At 33.8% G+C, this 21835-nt stretch overlaps 1 protein-coding gene across 4 annotated transcripts in view; it reads left to right on the top strand.

Annotated features, from left to right (window-relative positions):
- Nucleotides 1-21835, top strand: part of FMN1 (formin 1) — a 179480-nt gene that overhangs the window by 135012 nt on the left and 22633 nt on the right. For all 4 annotated transcript variants that reach the window (XM_051791773.1, XM_051791770.1, XM_051791771.1 and 1 more), the window contains one exon: nt 8897-8989. In XM_051791773.1, coding sequence (XP_051647733.1) covers nt 8897-8989 — 93 coding nt within the window. The remainder of the gene's footprint in view (nt 1-8896; nt 8990-21835) is intronic.

The raw sequence follows: 21835 nt of genomic DNA, 5'->3' as shown, positions 1-21835 counted from the left end.
AAATGCAGGTTGGTGCGTTGCCATGTACCTCTGGAGGTCCCGTGGTCCAGAGTCTTTGAGCAGGAATAACTTCGTATTTAGATCAGGCTGTATAGGGCCTTAGCCAGCTCAGGTTTGAATCTAAGGATTGAAATCCCAGCACGTTTCTGGGCACCTGTTCCAGTGCTGAATCACTGTCTTGAGTATTTTTCCTTATCCCATGTGAGAATTTCCTGTGCTGAAACTTGTGACAATTGCTCCTGTTTCTTCAGATGTGCATTTCTAAGAAAAGTCTGGCTCTGTCTTCTCTGTAGTTATTTGTTAGATAGCTGAAGTGAAAAACTAAATCTCCAGTCAGCTGAACATATCTCTCCTCCCCTGCCTCTTCTTCAAGTGCTTCATTTTATTTTCATTCCTAAATGGCATGACAATCTATGTAGTTTTTGCAGTTATGAATATATATATGTATTTATATATAAATAAATATATTCTCGTTCATAGAAACAGATCCAGTGCACTGGATGTGACTAGCAAACACCGTGCTACTTACATCCATATCTCTTAACCCTGTCTCTTAGCATAGCTGATTAGACCAGACTAAACTTGCATCTACAGTGCTCTCATTCAGTGCCTCTTCTGGGAGCTATGTATCACAGTCTTTTGCAAAGCAGGGAAGAGAATTTAGAAATAAGAAAAGGATGGAAATTGAAAAGGGTCACTCATTCTCTATTCTTTCAGCCACTGTTACTATAAAAAGAGTCAAAGAGGAAACTGCTAAAAGAAAAAATAATCAGTTCATGCTCATTTAACTAAAACTCTGATTTTCCAGATTTAAAATACTGAACAATATCTGGATTTATGAAGGATTATAAGGGAATATATTTACCAATAGGAAAATGTACTAAGGCAGAAAAACTTAGTCATTATTATTCATAAGAAGTTAATTTAAAATTCTTAAATATGTGACTTGCCGTTATAGTCCTGAAACATAATGGAAGGTTTTTGCAACAAAATGTCCACTAGTTAACTATAGACTGATTGTGTTCTAGAGAATAATTGATGTTTTCAATTAATAAATCGAGACAATTTTAGCCTGTTTTGGATTTCTATGTATGCACGGATGGAAAAATTAATTTAATGTTACAATTTATTTAGATGGAATTATATATTTACGTCATTGATGCCTCATACATAATACAGCCTTAGATAAAGTCTGTTTTATGGACTAGAGTTTTAGTATAATCATGATACAGTAATAATCAATAGGACAAGGATTACAATGTTGAGAGGTTTTATCTAATGTTTGATTTGCTTGATAGAAAGTAAGATTATGGGATTCCATGAAAATTCTAAATATTATATCAGTTTGAGTGTTAACTTCCTAAATAATTTGTTGGATCAATACATATTTCTTAATAAAAGGTGATTGTTTATTCATTACAGAAGACTAGTATTCAAAAAAGTTCCGAAGACCCTTTTCTAAAATATTTTCAACCAATTGAAGCCTTATTCTAATTTAAATGAAATGTTTTAAGTCAGTTTAAAAGAGGAACTTAGATGTCTGACTAACATATATGTCTTCAAAAAATTTTCCCAGTAGGAGCAGAGAAGTTTACAGGAACAGTAATTTACAGGATCAGCTTACGTTAATTTTCATGTTAATTAGATGTTCTTTAAAATTTTGGAGGTGCAGGCAAGAAGAAATTTGAAGTTGGGGAACATGAGGAGCCAAATACATGCATGTGTTATTTCTTTAGGTAATAGCATAAAAGAAGCATAGTTTTTCGTATGTGGTTTCGCTGTATTTTTGCACAGTACAACATTTATCTATTTTGAGGCAATGTAGAACGGTAAAAGAAAAAAAACAAAGGATGTCTTTGTAAAGGAGAAGTTATTTTGTTTGCAAGAGTTGACACTCTTTTACTTCTCAGAGTTTTCTGACTGCTTTTTGCCTCAGCAGTATGAGATGTATTTCAGTTTGTTTTGATTTAGAAAGATCCAACACAGGCATTAAAGACGTATTTTCTGTATGTGCATTAGATTCTATTTTACAATAAAACTTTTTGACAGTGTTCCACTGGTAATGTTCATATATGAATACATTTAGGAAATTTTCCTAAGTGGATCATTTCTTAAAATTTCATTAGATTTTCTAGTTTTTGATAATAAAGGATAGTATGGAATGGTTTTAATAACATTCAGAAATATAATAGAGGAGCAAAGCAATGATGTTTTAGAAGAGTTTATTCCCTGAAAGCAGATGTCTGCATGTGTGCACAAAGGCACAGGGAGAAAGCTTTCTGTTGGGTAAACAATGGCATGCTGTTCATTTTTTCTTTTATATTTTTTTCCTTTGGCTAAAGAATTCTCGGAAATTTCTTGTTAAAAAACATTCTGCAAATGTTAAGATTCTAAAATGAATCTAGCAAGTAGCACAGTTAAAATTTTCTGTGCACTTTTCTATGTGCCTTTTTAAACAAACAAATAAATAAATAAATAAAATATTTGTGTGTATGTTAAGCATTAGTTACATAACTATGTAGTATACATCTGGTGGCAGGTAGTGTACATCTGGGAACAGGAGGAGTATTGTCCCTATCAATGTGCATAATGGATAATGAATTATGTTGTTTGGAGAGTGTATAATACTAGCGTTGGGAGGAATGGCGACTTCCTATTTATGGACCTCATCAGCTTTTCCTTTTTTAGAAGTATTCAGTAAAAGAAAAGGCAGATTTCTGCTAGGACTGAGACAGTCACTTACATATCAATGATTGAAAGTGCGTTAGTTTAGACAGTGTGATAAAAATTAGTAATAGTGAGGCTACTTAGCACTTTAAGAAGTGTTCCTGCTAATATTGCAGACAGTTTATGAATTTACATGATTTTAAATCTAAGGAGAATTCTCCAGCTGAACCAAAGCCTTGGTAGAAGAATTAATTAGGTGGAAGTTTATGATCTGTCTTGCACAGAAAATCAGAGGTCCAGCACTACAGAGGAAAACAAGAGATCACTTTTCTGACTTCTACAGTTTCAGCTCATAAACATACTGTTTCAGCCATTGCCCAGCAACTCCATCTGATCCCTTGTCCAGTACACTAAGTAATAAAATGTTTGTGTGTTTGAAAATTTGGGGTTTTTTTCTAAACAATGTAAAAATCCTAGCTCATCTGATAAAAATATTATTCTTCCTTCTTTAAAAATGTTGTCTCCCTCTCAATTAGCCAGACAAGACCCTTCAGTTTTAAAATACTCATTTTTTGTAGTGCTCAGACAGAAGGGAAATTTCTCAGCAGAATCTGCTAGTGCATGGTTCTACACTCCTGACAGAGCTTAATGATGTGTGGAGGTCTGTATGTTTGGATCTTGACACTTAACAAAAATTTTTTACTAATCATGTGTGCTGGAAGCACTTAAAGGAATCTTACAAAGACTCGACTGGAAAATTATGAGGCTTTAGTCATTATAATAATTTATATGTGCAGTATGCTGCACCACTGAAGGGTGCACTGAATGTAAACTACTATTTCAGAGGGAATACATTAACCAGAGGCTCAGATATGTTGCTATGGTGTGAAAAATATTTAGTTTTACTAGCAGTCTTCGTTCATTTTGCTAAATTTATTCTTGGAAAACAGTTTTAGCAGAAAGGTTTTTTAATTATTTATATATAATGTTGATGACCTTTGACAAAACAAGGAGCAAAAAAAATTTTTTTTAGGTTAGTTGAAACTAATATAGGCCTAAAAGCTCCTGTGCATGCCATCACCAACTGTAAAAGTTCAAAATGTTGTTAAACTTAAAATAAACAAACAAAGCCCCCTCAAAAGACAAAGCCAGAATATCTGATCAAACATTTAAGAATTGTGAAGATGTCTGACTCTTGACTTCAGAACAGGTGAACTTTACAGGATGTTTTGTGTGCCACTCATTCAATTATTTCACTTTCCACAGCTTAGGACTTGTCACTGAAATGTTTTTTTCTTTCTCATTGTGCATGAAATCTTGAGCACCTAAACAAATATTTGTTTCTATGTGTCACAAGGAAAATGTAGCTCAGACAAAGATTGGACTTTTAAAAGTTTTACATACTAACCTGTATCCTCTGAAATTGGTTTCTTTTAAGAAAACTGAATTCTAAATGTGTGAAGAAAATAATCTTATATAGAAACATGTTTCTTCTTCTAAATTAGCTGAAAATATCTTCAAAGAACTGTAACTATACAAGCGATTATTAGGTTAGAATGGTGTTTTTTGTTTCATGTGTGCTAACACTTTTTTGCATTAAATTGTTGACTTTTATTTAAGACAATAAAAATGAAGCTTCAGAATAGAGTACTACCAGAGTCTGATCTTCTTTTACATTGTTCTCAGATATTTTTTTCTCAGAAAATCTCCCACCCTGCTTCATGGCATTTCCCTGTCTCTCTACTTAGTCCAAAGGGTTCTGTATTAGTCAGCCCGGCTCTGGCTCTGGGATGTTAGTGCTTGAACCTTTGTATGTTGCCATCACTGAGATGTGTACTGATTATAAATGTGTTCAAAGAGCAAATAAAATACTTTCTCTGAAACTTTTCTGAGTTGGTAGCAGCATAACCTCTCGGAGTTAGAAGTTGTCAAAATTCTTACCATGTGCTTCTAAGGAATCAAGATAAATCTCTTCCCTTCTGCACATTTATTTAAAATTGTATCTGAAAAGAAACAGTTACATTCAAGTTTATAAATAAGTTGATAAATAAGTGCAAGAGCAGAAGATAGCAGAAATATAATGGATCATATGACGCTAAAATCTCATGTGCATAGCTCCACTAAATAAGTATCTAAGTGTATGTAATAAAAAGAGAATATAGCCAGATCCTGCAGCACTGTACAATGGGGAAACATGCATCTCCTGTAACTTTTTGTTTACCTTGCAAAGTTGTTTGCAAGTAAGACAATCTAATAAAACAAGTCCAAAGAAACTAAATCACAAGAAAGTTAGATAGCACTTGCTGAATAATTTAAATTTATGCATTTCATCTAAAATTTATTAGTTTTTTATTTGGGGGTGTAAGCCCAAGTAGTATAACAGACTTCTGAACTGTAAAAAATCAGGGATTCTCTCATACAGAAATTTGGGGTTGTTTAGCACTACGTTGAATTCATTTGAGCTCTTTGGAAGAGAAAAGGTAAGGGTTCTAAAAAAGAATTATCAAATAGTAAACCTTCTGTCAAAGACACGCCTGCATTATAACAAAATAAAATAGCGAGCTTGGCCATATAACCTGCCAGGCTCTGAACAAACAAAACCAGGGGGAGATTTAGCAGCTTTCACAGAGACATAACTCATAGGGGATAGCGTCAGTGACAGGTTTATAGGAATTCATGGTGTTGATACTTGGTTTTGCTGTCAGGATGATTCCTGTAAATGCTACTGGTGGGTTCTGGTGATTAAATAGTTAGTAATTTACTGTTATCAACATTCAACTATTTTGGGTTTTGCATTTACTTTAAAAGTGGTGCTTAAAAAATTCCAAATCCTGTCTGATTGACACTGAAATGCTCTTTACATGAAAGTTTGTTTATGGGCCATGATTCTTTTGACAGATTTACAAGTGTCTGTGGAGTTTTAAAAGACTATTGCCCAATAGGCATTAAGTGAGAGACATTCTATTTTGTAAATATTTTCACTTATATTTGGGATTTTTAAAGAACTTTTTGAGCCAACTACTGCATTAAATCTGAAGACAGTGGCAAACTGATAATCAGCAGTTTCCAGCTTTGTTTTAGTGTTTTGCTAATGCTTTCCATTTCTGTGGCCAAAATTTGTAGTGGGTGAAGCATGATGTACATCCAGTAATTTGTAAGGGCTTTCAAATACTGTTGCACATTTGTATTTTCTTTTTTTTTTTTTTTTTGCAATGGCTCATTTAAAAATGAACAGTTTTCAAAGTAGCATATTACATTCAATTTCACTGACATACAGCGCATACCAAGAAAAAGAACCAGAAGTTTATTACATTAATGGAGAATTTGCATCTGTTTGAACTCAGTAATGCTGAAACAGGTTGTTTATTTTCCCAAATGATTATTTTGGAATGAGATGGTGAGAGGAGATGTGTACATGTGGTGTGCTAGCAGTCAGCTTCCTCAGAATTCCTTCAGACATTTTCCAGAAAGCGGCTTCTTAATATTTATTTCAAAGGGGGAATGCATAATAGGATCCTTTAGCTCAGAATCAGTCTAATAAAAACTTTGCTGACATAATTTTCTTTTGCGGTCCTAGCCACCATTTGCTTATAGATACTGGATAAGGAATCATTATTTGACATAGAACATTTCATCATTGAAGGGAATATTGAAACTGGAGAGATTTCAGTAGGAATATGACATTTTGGAGCCTGCAATTCCAGCTGAAGTTCATGACTGCCATCAGTTATTGCCTCTGTACCTATGGGATATGTCTTATTTTTAACATTAGCAAGTAAATAAATTCAGGTTTTAGTTAAATTTTTCAGTGCAGTTGACTTCAAACAGAATTAGTTGACCTTCAGTTGCCCAGATAAGTTTTTGTTTGTAGACCAAAAGTCTAGGTTATTGAGGGAAGTATAACCTAAATTCAGTCAGTTAAAGGAGGAATAAGCAGTGTAGGGCAAATACAATGCTTTTGTGATTGACAAATTTTCACTTCATCACCCTTGTCCTTGATTCCTGAGATAAAACATTCTCAGAGCCCTTCATTCTGTTTTGGAAATTATCTGCAAGAACTTCAGGAAGTAAATGGATTTTTAGATGGATATCATCTAGCTAAATATTGTCATCAGAGAATCATCCAAAGATCTCTTTTTAAGGCTTTCCAGTAATGTAAATTATTAGAGTCTGCCAGCCGTTACTTAACTTCTTCTGTCTCTTTCAGTTTCACTCTTTCAAGGTAACTTAAGCATTTGAAACTTGTATCTGCCCTCATTCCACTTCATTTCAAAATTTTAGAGTTTTAATCAGCACCCTAATTTCTTTATTCTACGTCACCCTAATTTCCTTATTCTACGTCATTTGTCTCATTTTCTCTTCATTTTTGTTCCTACCTTCTTACTCTCCCCTCATACCAAATGTTGATCTCCTTGTTAAGGATGTTAGGATTCTTCTTCAGAATTCACTACCCAAATCAGCTTTTTTTCTATATGCTCTATATGTTGGTACTTCTTGTCCATATTTTTGTCGTCTGATTAAGGTTAATGTTCATCATCTCAATTTAAAAAGAAATATTGAAGGTGGTTTATATGTGCTATCTTTTTAATTTAAAAACAATTCATTCTAGTCGTGGTCACTTCAATATTTAAATGGGGTATGTCTGAGTAACTTTTCTAAATCTTGGGTTATTAAAGCTTGTAGGAAACATCCAGGAAGCTTTCAATACTTCAGACAATACCATATGTTTGGGAAAATGCCTTTCTAGTGTATATTAGAGTATGTGTAGATACTACTGTTGCTACAAGCTTATTATTATAATATATATTCATATATATCTAATTCTGTATAGATTTATACAATTTAATTAGGTAAGAATATTGTAAAATAATTATTCTTATGCAATCATTGCAACCTTACATGACTGTAATAATCATGTACATTTACTGTTTCAAATGCCTGAACACATTATGTGTACTGTTACTTTTACAGTTGTCATTTTATATTCAAAATAATTTCCAAATATTGCCTCATATGATTTTCTGTAGATTTGTTTAAACAAAAAGGGAAAACACAAACCTGTAGCTGCTACTCTGTTCAGACTTAGTCAGAAATTTACAGTGCTGTCTCAGTTACTTTGCTAGATTTTTCCTACCTATAAAACTCTAATGTCTGTTGTCTTCCAAAGCAGTAACACAATTTGCTTGAACAAAATCCTATTTCAATAAGTGTATTGTAATAGTCACAGAAAGTTCAAATTTTTAATGGTAAGCATCATGTATCGTAAGGAAACAATCTTTAGATGTCATATAAACTCCCCTGATTTCTAATTTTTTTTTTGTTTAATTTAAATTATTAACTGAGCAGCTAATAAAAGACTTTCCCAATCCAGTATGTTTAACTTAATGCTCTGTTCTGCCTACTGTCTGGCATACAACAAATATCCGTTAATTTTACTCTGAACAGTTTGAAAGATTTGTCATATACTGCAGGTTGCAAGACTAAATTTAGGTTCTTGGGAATGAAGAGTTGTGGGGAAAAAATCTTGTAGTAATTCATAAAATCAGTTGCTAAATGGAAGGTAATTGTATTTTGATTTCTGTCTCCACCTTTAGTGTGGAATGCTGGAATCTACAAAGCTTACTAGAAGTTCTAGGCATGTTAAAATTCATTGGCAAAAACTGGAGTTTTTTTAGAAATTATCATGGCATCAGTTCTTAAAATAACAGATAGATTAAATAGTAAACAAGTTGTACTTCGATGTAAGTTAACTTTCTTACAGACTTCCACTATTTCATATCATGGTCTGGAGTTTGAATACTGAAGTAAAGCTGAATTCCTGCATCTGTTTTAGGAAAAATGGTTGAGTGTAGGCTGCCTGACACTGATTGGTTAAAATCAGCCCAGATACAAGGCATCCTCCACTCACCACAGAAACAAAGTTTGGAGCTTTAAGTATACCACCTAGAATTAGTGTTGAGTCTGGCTGTGTTAGTAGCAAACCTTAGCACATTGCAGGAGTTTTAGGACAAAATCATTACAAAAGACAAATTAAAAACATACAGAATTTTCTCTTTGGTATGCTAGACTAGTATTAGTATTTTTATTTTAATGTAGTTGCTGTATTCCTTAGTACTTATTTATTTCCTCTAAGTTCAGGTGACTAATTTAGATGTAGGCTTCTACAGTGCTGGATTCTACTTCTAGTAGATAACTTATGCCACAAATGTGTCTCAACTTCTTTTTGTAGCCTCTGAGAAGCAGATGAAGTTAGTTTGCAGAGAGTCTTCTGAAGAGCATCTCCAGCCATTCAAGGGGAAATTAGAGGAATTCTTCCAGAAAGGTAACCACATCAAAAAAAAAAAAAAAACATTGGCAAATAGTGTAGTGGTTTACAAAGTTATTCATAATGTAAGCTGCATTAAGTATCTGTTGCCTCTGAAAATTCCTGTGGATTATATTCCTAATGTACCTATTGTATTTTAATATATGTTATACAGATCTTGGACATCACTGGTCAAAGATAGTTGTTCCCTTGATCTCACACATTTCCCATTGATTATTTTGTGCTTTTAAAAAATTTATTATTTGTATGCAAAATGAAAAATATATTCATCATATATTCATTAATTTATCAGAGGGAATATAAAGCTTCAAGTTTATAAAAGACTAGAATGAAAGATACTCTTTTAGAGAAAGTTCACATATATACAGGATGTAATGGCATCTTTTATCAATAATGTGAGCTTATGAACTGATTTATTCAGATTTAAAGATTTTGTATTATGTGAGATAGAAACAAGTGATAAAAAGTTATAAAGTGATAAAAAAAAGTGATAAAAAAAGTTATTAAAAAAAAGTGATTTATCGGGGTAGAGTCTGGAGACAATGGCTGAAATCCAAGGTACAATTTGATCATCAATTCAAGACAATGTAAACTCAGGTTGCTGTTGAAAACAACAGTCCTGTTCCTTCCTGCTTCCCATCTATGTGTTTCCCATCACCTGCTTCTGCCAGCACCATTGCCTCTGTGGTTGTTCAAAATATGTAAAGGAATACATTTTCCCCCATCCCCTTGTAAGAGTACAGACTTTTTGGGTAAACAGTAGAAGTTCTGTATTTCTGACAACTGTATTAAGAATTGTTAAGAATTTAATTGTATTTCTCATAGAAATGGTGAACAGTTTAACAGTTTACTGTTTGAGAAGTCTTAATATCTTTTTAATAACTTTATTTCATAAGACTATTTTATGTAAATAATTTGACAAGTGAAAACAGAATGTTTCAAAAGTAGCCGTTCCTCTTAAATTGTACTGTTAAGTAAGCTAATATTCTCCTTTACTGTTCTCCCAGGCCATGAAGCTCACTGGATATATTTATTTGATATAATTTTTCTCTTAATTGCAAGTGTATTTGGATAGTGTTAAAGCAGGATATTTCTTGCCACAGAACTTCTGAAACAAAAAAATGTAATGGAAATATTTTTGTCACTGCAGGACAATTGTATTGTCTTTTTAACTTATTTGATTGGAAATTTTCACTTTACAGTTTAATAATAACATCAAGATTGAGATAGTGCTATATATATATATATATATATATGTATATGTTTATATATATGTATTTCTACAGAGCCATTATGATCTCCAGCATGCTTCTTGATCTAACTTGCCAAATATTGTAATAATTCAATTTTACCCAAGTCTTGCCAAGACCCTAACCAAATAGTGTCTTTCACAATCATTTCACAGATTCTGTAATTTTTACTACATCCTGGTTCTCATGAGGACTGTTGTAGTTGGTCCAGTTTGGCAGCTAAGTACCACACAGCTGTTTGCTTGTTCCCCCTCCATGAGGAGGGAGAGAGGACTGGAAGGATAAATGAAAGAAAACTAATGGGTTGAGATAGAGACAGTTTAATAGGGAAAGCAAAAACTGTGTGCGCAAGCAGTGCAAAATAAGGAATTCATTCACTACTTCCCATCAGAAGGCAGGTGTTCAGCCATTTCATAGAATCATTAAGGTTGGAAAAGACCTCTAGGATCATCGAGTCCAACCACTAACCTAACGTTGCCAGTTCCACCACTAAACCTAAGCACAACATCTGCAAATTTTTTGAACTCTTGCAGGGCCATCCCTGTGGTGCTTCTGCCACTTCCCTGGGTAGCCTATTTCAATGCTTGATAACCCTTTCAGTGAAGAAATTTTACCTCATTCCCAACCTAAACCTCCCCTGGCACACTTGTCCTATCACTTGTTACCTGGAAGAAGAAGCCAACCGCCACCTCGCCATAACCCCCTTTCAGGTAATTGTAGTGAGCCATAACGTCCCTCCTGAGCCTCCTTTTCTCCAGGCTAAACAACCCCAGTTCCTCCAGCTGCTCCTCATCAGACTTATTCTCCAGACCTTTACCAGCTTCACTGCCCTTCTCTGGACATGCTCCAGCACCACAATGTCTTTGGGAGGAGCCCAGAACTGAACACAGGATTTGAGGTGTGGCTTCACCAGTGCCAAGTACAGGTGACAAGCACAAGTTTCATTTAGAAAAACGCATTTCTGAATTTCACATTTCCAGGGAAGCAGGACTTCATTACATGTAACCACTACTTGGGAAGACAAACACTGTAACTCTGAACTTCTCCCCTGCTTCCACCTTTTTTTTCCCAGTTTATTGCTGAGCATGTGATGTCATATGGTGTGAGTTATCCCTATGTTTGATTCAGCCAGCTGTCATAGTTTTGGCCGCTCCCAACTACTGTGCACCCCCAGCCTACTTTCTGGGGGTCAGCATTAGAAATAGAGAAGGCCTGGATGTTATGCAAGCCTGTTCAGCAATAGCTAAAACATAGATGTGTTATATAGTTATGTCACAAATCCAACCCACAGCACCATAGGAGCTGCTATGAAGAAAGTTAGCTCCATGTTAGCTAAAACTAGCAGAAGGAATAGCAAATCGTTTCACCACAGTCTCAAAAAATAAAGGCAACCCAGTACCTGGTTTCTTCTGCAGTGCTGAGCTACCCTACTTTCTGACGAGTGGAATATGACAAAAATACCCAGTTGATCTAGGAAGAAGATTAATTCTGCTTTAGATAAAATTGCATTTTGATTGTGCATTATCATTTCAAATAGAAAAACATTCTTCCAGATATTTGCCCTGTTTATGGCTATTGATGTGGAAATTGAGATATATTTATCTTTAATGGTGTAATAGATAATTTTATCATTCTGTGTGTGAATAATGTATATATTAAAAAAAAAAAAAAAAACAAAAACAAAAAAAAAAAAAAAAAAAAAAAAAAGGATACCTTCCTGTATGGTGGCCTGGGACAAGAAGTTCTTTATGTTAAATTTATTGGACACTTTTTAGTGTTTCAAGTCTTTTGCATTCTAGAAAAAGCAAAACCACTTGGATTACTTACTTGACCACTTTTTTCTTATGTTCTGTTGTTCTCCTTTTGCTTTATAATGTTATGCTTTATGGTATCTAATCATACACATTTAGTTTTGTATCATTTAACTTCTCATCTTTTGGTATCTTTGTTTCATCTACCTTATTCTGAGATGAGTTTTCAGTAGGTTGTCAGATTCCATAACTATTGATCCTATTTCTTCATCAATCACCTGATTGATTTGAATCTTTATAATGGTGGGTGACACTTTCTGTGGCATTAGAATGGAAATCCTATAAAATCCTGCAATGAAGACAGATAAAAATAACACAGAAACACATCTTGATTTGTGACACTAGAATAGGCATTGGACAAATGTCAGGCTCAGAGGCAAGTGTCTGTAAACTCCTGCTTCTCTGAAATTAGGAGTTAGCTGATAATACTGAGCATCCGATAAGCATCTGCTTTCAGTTTTGTTTGTTTAAAAAAGAGTTGCGGCTGGTTTGAGCAAATGTAAGAAAAAATTGTCTGTTATCTTTTTGCCAGCTGACAGCAAGTATCCAAAACTCAGATGATTTTCTGAAACTTCTGGATTGAAAATAAGGCTGGAAGTCATACACGCTAAAGTTTTTCTTACGCGCACAATTCCCATCATTTCTAGTCAATGCTAAATTGAAAATACTGTAAGGAAAAAAAATACTGATTTGCTTGAACTGAAATGTTTACATTTCCTAATGATAATTAATACCAATTAAATCTAATGCTTGCTCTGTTGTAACAAAAAACACTGTGAGTGTTATGGAGACTGACATTCTAAAATGCTAGAGGGGATAAACTGTACTTCTGTTGATGTCAGTGCTGTTTTGTATAGCTGGATGTAATGTAGCCCAGTGCCTTTGACAGGGAATTACGTGCCAGAAGCTTTAGATTCTATTCCCAGTTTAGGTACTTTGTGATTCTAGCAGAGTTGGTTAATATCCTTTTCAGAGAGCGTCTCACTTTTCTGTTACACAGAATGTTTAATAATGGTTCTTGCTGGTTTTTGTAGTGAAAGATAATCTTTGTCAAGTACTTTTTGAATCCCACATGAAAGATGTCTTGTGTAAACTGTCTTAATGCTTCATCAGATATATTTGATATGCACATGGTTTTTGAAAAAGGCTTAGATTATTCTCAAATTGGAAGTAATCTTTAGTAGATTTAAGTATATGCAATAAATTACACTAGTTTTACTATAATACGAAAAACTACTAATTAGTATAAATTAATATACACTTACTGTATTCCCACGGAATTACTGGGGGGGTGAGAAATGTGTTGGTAAGTATTTTCCATTTAAATTGCCATGATATGCAAGAAGACCTTTGAAATCATGAAATTAATGGGTGGTTTAAAATGCTCTTTAGGTCATGAAATTCTTGCTCAGAATTGCTTAGAATAAAACTCGTTTGATACCAAACTATCTCATTCAAAAAAAATCAGAAGGGTTAGATGACTATGACAAAGATGCAAAATACTCTCTTTTGAAAAGTAGAAAAGAAAAAGTTTGGTTACTGCAACTATGCAGCTCACTGGAAGGGATACTGGCCGGTGGCCATTGGCGTTAATTTTTCATAGTGTTTTTTATTTTCCTTGTGCATTCTCTGAAGAATAATAACAAACCAGAAAGTGAATGGCATAAAGGAGTAGGTGAATAACCTTAATTAAATTTATTTCTTATTTTGCCACTTAGCTACTTTTATTTTTTGTCTATTTTAATAAACGTGGAAATGCATAATACAGATTCATGCAGGATCTTGCAAAATGTGGTCCCAAATTCTTCTTCATTGGATCCAGGTCAGAAAGCATGTAAAAACTTTAATCTGGGTGTGGTTTCCTCCCTCATATTCTGGAATGTGCCCATCAAAAAGTCTTTATCATTCATAGCAATTAGCATAGGAAGAGCATAGCTGCTTCTCTTCATTTCTCTAAGAATAAAGCATCTTGATGATGAAGACTGTGCTATTAGAGGAATTAATTTATTTTACAGCAGCATCTGGGAAGCAAGTAGTCTGATGTCAAGACAGAACAGTTTTTGAAATTTATTAACAATGGAAAGCAAAGCTATTTGGGAAAGGCACATGATACACTGAAGCATCTAAGGTAACAAGCAAGATGGAGAGGGAGGGATTTGGCAAATAGATTAATCTGTTGAGATTAATCCTGAAGTGAAAGAAATTGTCCTATGTTTAGAATTCTAGCCTAGCACTTAGGAAACATTGGTTAAATTAATTGCTTTGCTACAGCTTTGCTACAACTGCTGTACTAGTAGTTTTATGTATACTACATGAAAGGTCAACACTATGCAGTCTTTGGGACTATACAATAGAAAAATAGAGTCATAGACCAAGCTAGTCACTGTAGCGTTATTTCAGGAGCTAGTGCATTCTTCAGACAAGTTTAACAATTAGATGGAAAAAGTCTGTAAATCAGATTTTAACTGCTGAGTAATTTCTTCTTAGTAATATCTTCTTAGGAGTAATTTCTTCTTAGGCTGCAGTAGCTACCTTGGCATGCATCCAGTCTAACGCACTTTTTAATGTATTTCTGGTACAGAAGGGGACTTTTGATCCACGTTTCCTCATTTACCTTTTAGAGTGCACGACACAGGATTGTTGAGGTAGTCTATTGGGAAAGAAAATAAAAAATAAATTCTATTAGAAAGGCTATCAAGATGATCAGAGGGCTGGAGCTGAGCGTTGGGGCTGTTCAGCCTGGGGAAGAGAAGGCTCTCAGGAGACCTTACAGCAGCCTTCCAGTAACTAAATGGGGCTACAAGAGAGCTACATAGTGATCTACGCCCCCAGGGAAAGTAACCTTTTGTTAGTTATTAGCCTCGTACATATTTTGATGGTAGGAGGATGATAATTTATTCTATTACAGGAAAAAAAACATTTCCACTCAAACTTGCTGCTTTTCTATCAAAGCAGTCCATGCAGTAGAAAGCAGAATGTTAATATTATTTAGTAGTAGTGAATCAGAAGTCAACAATACTCCCAAGACACCATTTTCACAATACAATAACATTTCTTATTTCTCTCTTACTGTTAATGGGACATACCTTTATACATTTTAATACAGTCAAAGATTAGGAAGAAAATTACATTGGTACTCATTTCCTTTAATAGTGTGACAGTATTATAGTTGTTTTTAAGACAGATATAAAGATTATGTTTAAAGTCCTTACTCAAAGCAGTTTGGTAGAGCTTTTCTATAATGACTTCCCAAAATACCAGAAACCTCTGAGAACTATTTAAAATTCTTGCTTCTACGCAATAAATTTACATCTTTTTTCCCCAAGAAGAATATTAACAGAAAGAAAGAAAAATATTGTAAAACTGTATATGAAATTAAGTCACATACGTGTCTTCCCACTAGGGTTGTACTCCTCTGCTTTAATCTACATATTGGGTTATGGTACTTGTGTTCCCTTTTATTTGTAAAGCTCTTGAACATTTTAATGCTGAACAAATGAATAAGAAAATCAAGGATAATTTTTTAAAGCACTGAATTTCAGTACCAGCTGCCTGTTAAAATATTGCATGTAAACAACAGAAGAGCTATAGCACTTTTAAGGATCTTAGAGTTGTCCTGATTTTCTTACCTGCAGTTATGAAGCTGCTTCTGTCAACTGGAAAATATATCTCTGTACATATAACCAGTTCTACAAGGCATGAGACGCTCTTGTAGATTCCGTGACTATTCGGTCTGAATATCAAATACTGATTCTTCCTTTTGTGAATAAAATGTACAGATATGATGACTTTTAACTTCAAAGCTTTATTTTCTGTTCTACTTACCATAACTTTTTTTCTCCTCATTTGTTTTCACTGAGATGTTTTATTATCTCTGCCACGCATATGCAGTTCTCACATTAAACAGTGTGGGAGGATATTTATGTCCAGTGTCAAACATGAAAAATATGTCATACTTCCTTGCAGTGATAATGTTTGCTTAAAACTTTTTATCCTTCCCAGCAATGACATTACAGACCAGGCAAAGTTTGTGTTTAGATGTGGAACGCTGTTTTATAAGCCAGCAGCAGAATTACTTTTATCTTTCAAACTGTTTGTGACAGTCATAACTGTTTTCATCGCTCAAAGATCGTTGTATTTAAACAGATGAAAGAGTGATTTACATAAATTGGCATGAGTCTGCAAAGTACCAAACCTTATTGCTGTGTTACTCAGAGATTGTATAGTTAGACACTAGCCTCAGTCCATAAGACACCAAATAAGTTGTCCTGGAATGTGATTGCATCCATATGCCTCTTAACTAATGCAATATTGACACTGAACTGATTCAAAGAACAAGAATTTGCTCTGAAATTAATATTTCCTTCTACACTACCAGAAGAATTACCAGAATCAAAGTCTTTAAAATTGATGTTAATTACAGATATGACTTCTCAGGAAACTTTCAGTTTATTATTTTTGAAAAAGGTATACATCAAATTGCTATAATCAGTTCCACTATATCATGACTTACTATAAAAATTGGAAGTTTACACTCCATCAGAATGTGTAATATGAATGTAATTTAGAAGAACTGTTAATTAAAAAATGGAATGTCATCCTTTCTTGGAAGACAAGGAGAGAATCTCTTAGAGACAACAGTTCCTTCCAGCTTCTTTTCAATTTGATTGTTTTATACTGAATTACCATGGCTGCTACAAAGTCACTGGCATTCCATGATAGAGTAGGATTTCCTATTAATAGCAGCTGAGTGACATAATGAATATTACTGTTGATACCCTTGATTTAATACAAAAATATGATGTATATGATAGTTATAAAATTTATACCTAGAATTACTGATACCTTTACTATAACCACAATCTGGACTCTAGCTTTCACTTTGAATTCTCATTGTAACCTCTATTTTCTGTTCAATTCTACTGAATTTCTTCCAGTTTCTGTATCATAGACTTAGAGATAAACAGAACTGTAGGTTATGTGTGTTGGTTTTTCACAGGGATCCTATTAGGCTTTTCTTTTAATCCAGCTGCTTTCTTCTTTACTGTATTCTTATGAATTTCCTGCATGATTTCTTATTTATCTACTTTTTGTGTCATTATTCTCTCCAGCCAACTCCGCTAGCACACAGTTTATCTGGATTTGCTTTGCTGTGAACATCCTCGTCTTGCCCTATTTGTGCTGATATTCAAAGTCAGGGAACTAATAGCATTTAAATCCACGTCAAAGCTTTCCTTGCAGGAAGTCAGGATGCTCCCTGATTCATTACTTTAGCAAGCATTTACATATATGAAAGATACTACTGCAAGGAAAGAGCAGAGTCAAGAATTGGAAAGGATTGGATAGAAGAGGTTCATGCATTTAAATAATGAAAGGACCAAACACACTTTCTCTCAAAAGGCTCTAGTACCTACCATCACACTGGTCACTCTCAGTTTACGTTTGTCCCCTGTTCTCTATAATTTCACACCATAGTCTTTGTATTAAGCTTGGAAATACCCATCACTGCTACCATATAATACAAACTGATTATGACAATAACATGCTTAATCTGATATGCATTTGTGTGGAATTTCTCTGTGGACATTTGTAATTTTGGTATGTTAATACTTTTTCTCAATTACTTTTCGTACCTGTGCAAACATATGAATATCCTGTTTTAATGCTTTTGAGCATGATTGATAAAAATACTAGATGCTGAAAATTTCATCAAGAAATTGGAGCTCTCTGGATTAGATTCTCTTATGGTGTAAATTCTGATTTCCTTTTTAAGCAATGAGAACAGGTAAAATCTGCAGTGTTGTTGAAAAAGATGTAGCGGGACCCTTGTTTTGAGAACAAAAATAACAATCGCAATGTTCCTAGGGCAGTTATCAGAAGCTTGAAGCTAGTTAAAAGTTAAAGTACCAGCTTGATACTAAGCTCTCAAAATTGAGGAATGACAGAGTAAAACCATATGGATAATACAGTGTTGTGAGATTACACCTGTGATTAAAGACAGACTTCTCCTAAATATAAAAAAAAAAAATCTAATTTCAGGTCATCATTCAACCTCTCCTGCAACTTCTGTGATATCTTTGAGCCTAAATACTTCAGATGCCAGGGCAAGATATTTAAAAATGTACCTTTGTCCTGCAAAGAGCCTTTACAGTGCTGCTTTTGAGCACCCTGACAGAGGTGGAGAAATCAGTAGTTTTATATCTCTTAAGAGATGTATGTATGAAATTTATTGCAACGGTACTTCTTTCATAGCATGTAAATCAATTGAAACTTTTTAGCATCAAGATTTTTCAACCATCTAAACCTTGTCCCAAGTCAGCTGTTTTGAAAGTGTCTAAAAAATATTTCTTGAAGGACTTCTTTTAAGCTTCTGCACAGCATATTTTAGGATATAACTGTTGGTACAAAGCATGTGTATGAAGTCTTTCATCTTGGGAATGTCTTACAGTCTGGAAGTTCCCTCCACAAAGTGTTGCCATCTCTGGAACAGAATGAGGAGGTATTATAGAGGATTGTGGTGCCCTAGGACAGGCAGGGATACCTGACTAAACACAACATTGTAGCTCTGTGGCCAAGCAGAAATCTTCAAACTGAAAGAGTATAATGCTAAGAGGAAAAAAATACTCTATAAAATGTGTTTGGTTTGAATATCTATGGAGTTATCAGTACAGTTTTCAGTAACTGTTTACAATGCGATTCCTTAATTTCTGTTTTACACAAAGGGCCTGATCCAGCATTGAGTTACATGGGAGCTGGATAAAGCATATATATGTTAAAGATTATTAAGCTTTACACATCAGGGATTCTTTCCTTAAATGTAATCGAGCAGTTTGTAGGACAGAGAATCCTCAGGTTTAGTTAGGAGAGCTGATTCTGTGAATTCTATTTGAAATAATGGTAGGGGAACTTTGACTTTCCTGCCTTTTTAATTCCAGTCATTTTTCACTTGCCATAATTTGATATTGGTTTGGGTTTTGTGAGAATGAAGTAAATTTTCTCAGTATTTAAAATTTCTTTTCAAATTTAAAAATATTTTCAATAATTTTATGTATTTCCAAACATTTTTTAAAGTAAGTTGTTCTAATAAATATTTGATGTAAAGAATATTCTTCAGTTATAGTTGCAGATGAACCAAATTCCAAAGTATATTATTACTTTCACCTGCATATGATTTTTAAAGTTGATTCAAGACTTTCCTGTTCTAATAGAGAAAAACAATAAGAGGAATCAAGCTCATTATGACTATTTTATTACAGCATAATGAATTGAAATACAAATGATTTGTGTTAATTATATTTCTCAGAAATAGGTTTTGTGGTTTTTAAGGGATAATATCGATTCAAAATGGTAGTCGAATAAAACTTCAGCTATGACTGAATTATATTTAACTCTTCTACTAATGGGAAAATTGAAATTGCCTTTTGCACAGATCCACTAATATTATTCAGTAAAAACCATTTCCAAGACATAGGAGGTACCTCATAAACAATAAGGTAATAATAAAGCCCTAGAGGTTCAGTGAGCAGAAAGTCTGCAGTAACGGGCTTAGCTGCTGCAGTCACATTCCCTGGTCCTATTATCTAATACTCATATCCTCTTCTCTCCTTTTGTATGATGATAAATGTGAACATTATAAATGTTTAAATCTACTGTGGGAAGAAAATTCCAGATCCTCCCAGCATAGCATTAAACAGAAAATAAGCAAGCGGTAGAACACTAAAATAGATCAGGTAGATGCAATAATAACTCTTGTTATTTTCCTAGTCTTAAATCAAGCTAATGTGAATTTTTTTTCTTTTGTGTACACTCTCATTTCTCTCGTCATGATAGTATCTGAGTGCTTTCAATGACTGAATTAAATGGCCTGAATAATGTGTCACACATGCTTCATTTTTCCTGTCATCCTTCCCCCATAAGGAGAATAGTAGGATTCTTATTTAGAAATTGAGGGATCCTTTTTTTCCAATATATTCTTCTATGTGTTTATCACAAAGAAGGCAAGCTCAGGAAAAAAATCCTTGCTTTGTATTTGTATGCATTTTGGTGTTTCTTGTAAAAACATCAATTAAAAGAATCTGAACAAAATACTCTTTAATGTTAGTATCCTGTGTTTTATTTGTGGCAAGATGGAGAAATATTGCAGGTCAAAGTTTGCATCTATTTTTCCACATTTTTTTTTCATTTTATTTCAGATTACAGGCCTTCCAAACTAGTAGGTAGATAAATTTTCCTGCTTAAGTCAAGGTTGTAGAAAAACTTTGAGTTAAAAACAAAAATTAATTACATTGGAAGTATGAAATAATTAGACAAATACTTATGATTTTGTAGAGGAAATTACAATGTTTTTGTTTGGGAAAGTATTGAACCTATATTATAAGTATTTTTAACTATTTATCGTAACTATTTGTGTAGAATGTATGTAGTCCAACAGAAGTGATTTTTCTATTGTTGTATTTTCTAAGTAGAAGCTAAGTCATGCATGCTTTTTCACAGAGGCATTCGTGATTTTTGAGCAATATGTTTATTTTTGTAGTTGTTTCTTGTTTAATTCCAGCTATTTGAATTTCATATTTCTTAGGCTCAATCTTAGGGTTTCTTACTAAATATTAATCTTTATAAATAGTAATTTTATTGGTTAAAAATATAGAGTTTTATTGGAAGATTTTTTCTTTCTTATTTAAGGCATACAACTTTTTTCTTAAACAAGATCCTGCTAGGTGTTCTTCAAATTCAGTTTTGATTCAGGTTTGAAGAAGACTAAATCAATGAACTTCAGAGACCCAATTGTATCAGGTTCAGTGATATTAATAGACAAATATGGAAAAGTTTGCTGTAGATCTGCAGTTTTGTAAGAAATTTCTCATCACTAAAATGCAGTTATGGATGCTAAAAAAAGATAGGCAAAGTCTACCTTAATATTTCACCTTACTTTTATATGTGAATATCCGATATCAATACTTAGATTTGATTTTTCTTTTGATTTTCTTTACCCTTAAATATGGGTATTCCGCTTGAAGTTCTCCTCCCCCATCCTGTCTATATGGATGAACAAAAAGGGGAAGGTGACTGTCATAGTTCCAAGCAGCACCTTTTTAGAAGGTCAGAATTATTAAATTCATTCTAAATAATGTAGTTTTTCTGTTCATGCTTTTTATTGACAGTCTTTGTTTCTTAAAGAACCTTCATTGCTTTTTTTTTTATTTAAACAGAAAAGTAGCAAAGAAACAGATGTGTCCCATATAAAATATGCAATAAATCTTGTCTCACAAATTCTTTGCTCTGAACTTTCTGACAGAAACTGTCAAATATCCACTTTAATTCTAGTATAAAATGTTCACTTTGTGTCATGGCGCCAACCACCATATGCTGAAATAAAGTCAGTAACCAGCAATAAAAAAAGGCAACATACACACCTTTGAAACAGTACAAGCAATCAACAGTGAGAAAGGTCTATATAAATCTATGGAGAATTAATCTCAGCTTTGCCACTATCCTGCTGGGCATTTACAATGAGACTTTGCTCCCGACCACCAGAATTGGCTTACTTTGCAGGAGGAGCGTATCCTAATGAGGGAAAATGTAGGTAAAACAAAGCAGCAGCTTTTAAGCCCCCACCCCCATGCTTTCGATCACCTAGAAGAGCATATCCTAGTGAGTTCAACCTTTGGGGCCGCTACACATCGAGCATTGCTGTACTTTAGCTGATCATGTGAAACCAATCTTGACTGAGCTCAATCAGCAGAAATTACTTTTGAGCTTCATAAATCACTGTTATCATTCCA

This window comes from Manacus candei, unplaced genomic scaffold, assembly GCF_025592945.1.
Source record: "Manacus candei isolate 608988 ecotype Guabito, Panama unplaced genomic scaffold, ASM2559294v1 h1tg000033l, whole genome shotgun sequence".
Classification (NCBI taxonomy): Eukaryota; Metazoa; Chordata; class Aves; order Passeriformes; family Pipridae; genus Manacus; species Manacus candei.
Note: the sequence above shows the minus strand (reverse complement) of the source record. Positions and strands in the feature narration are given on the sequence as shown.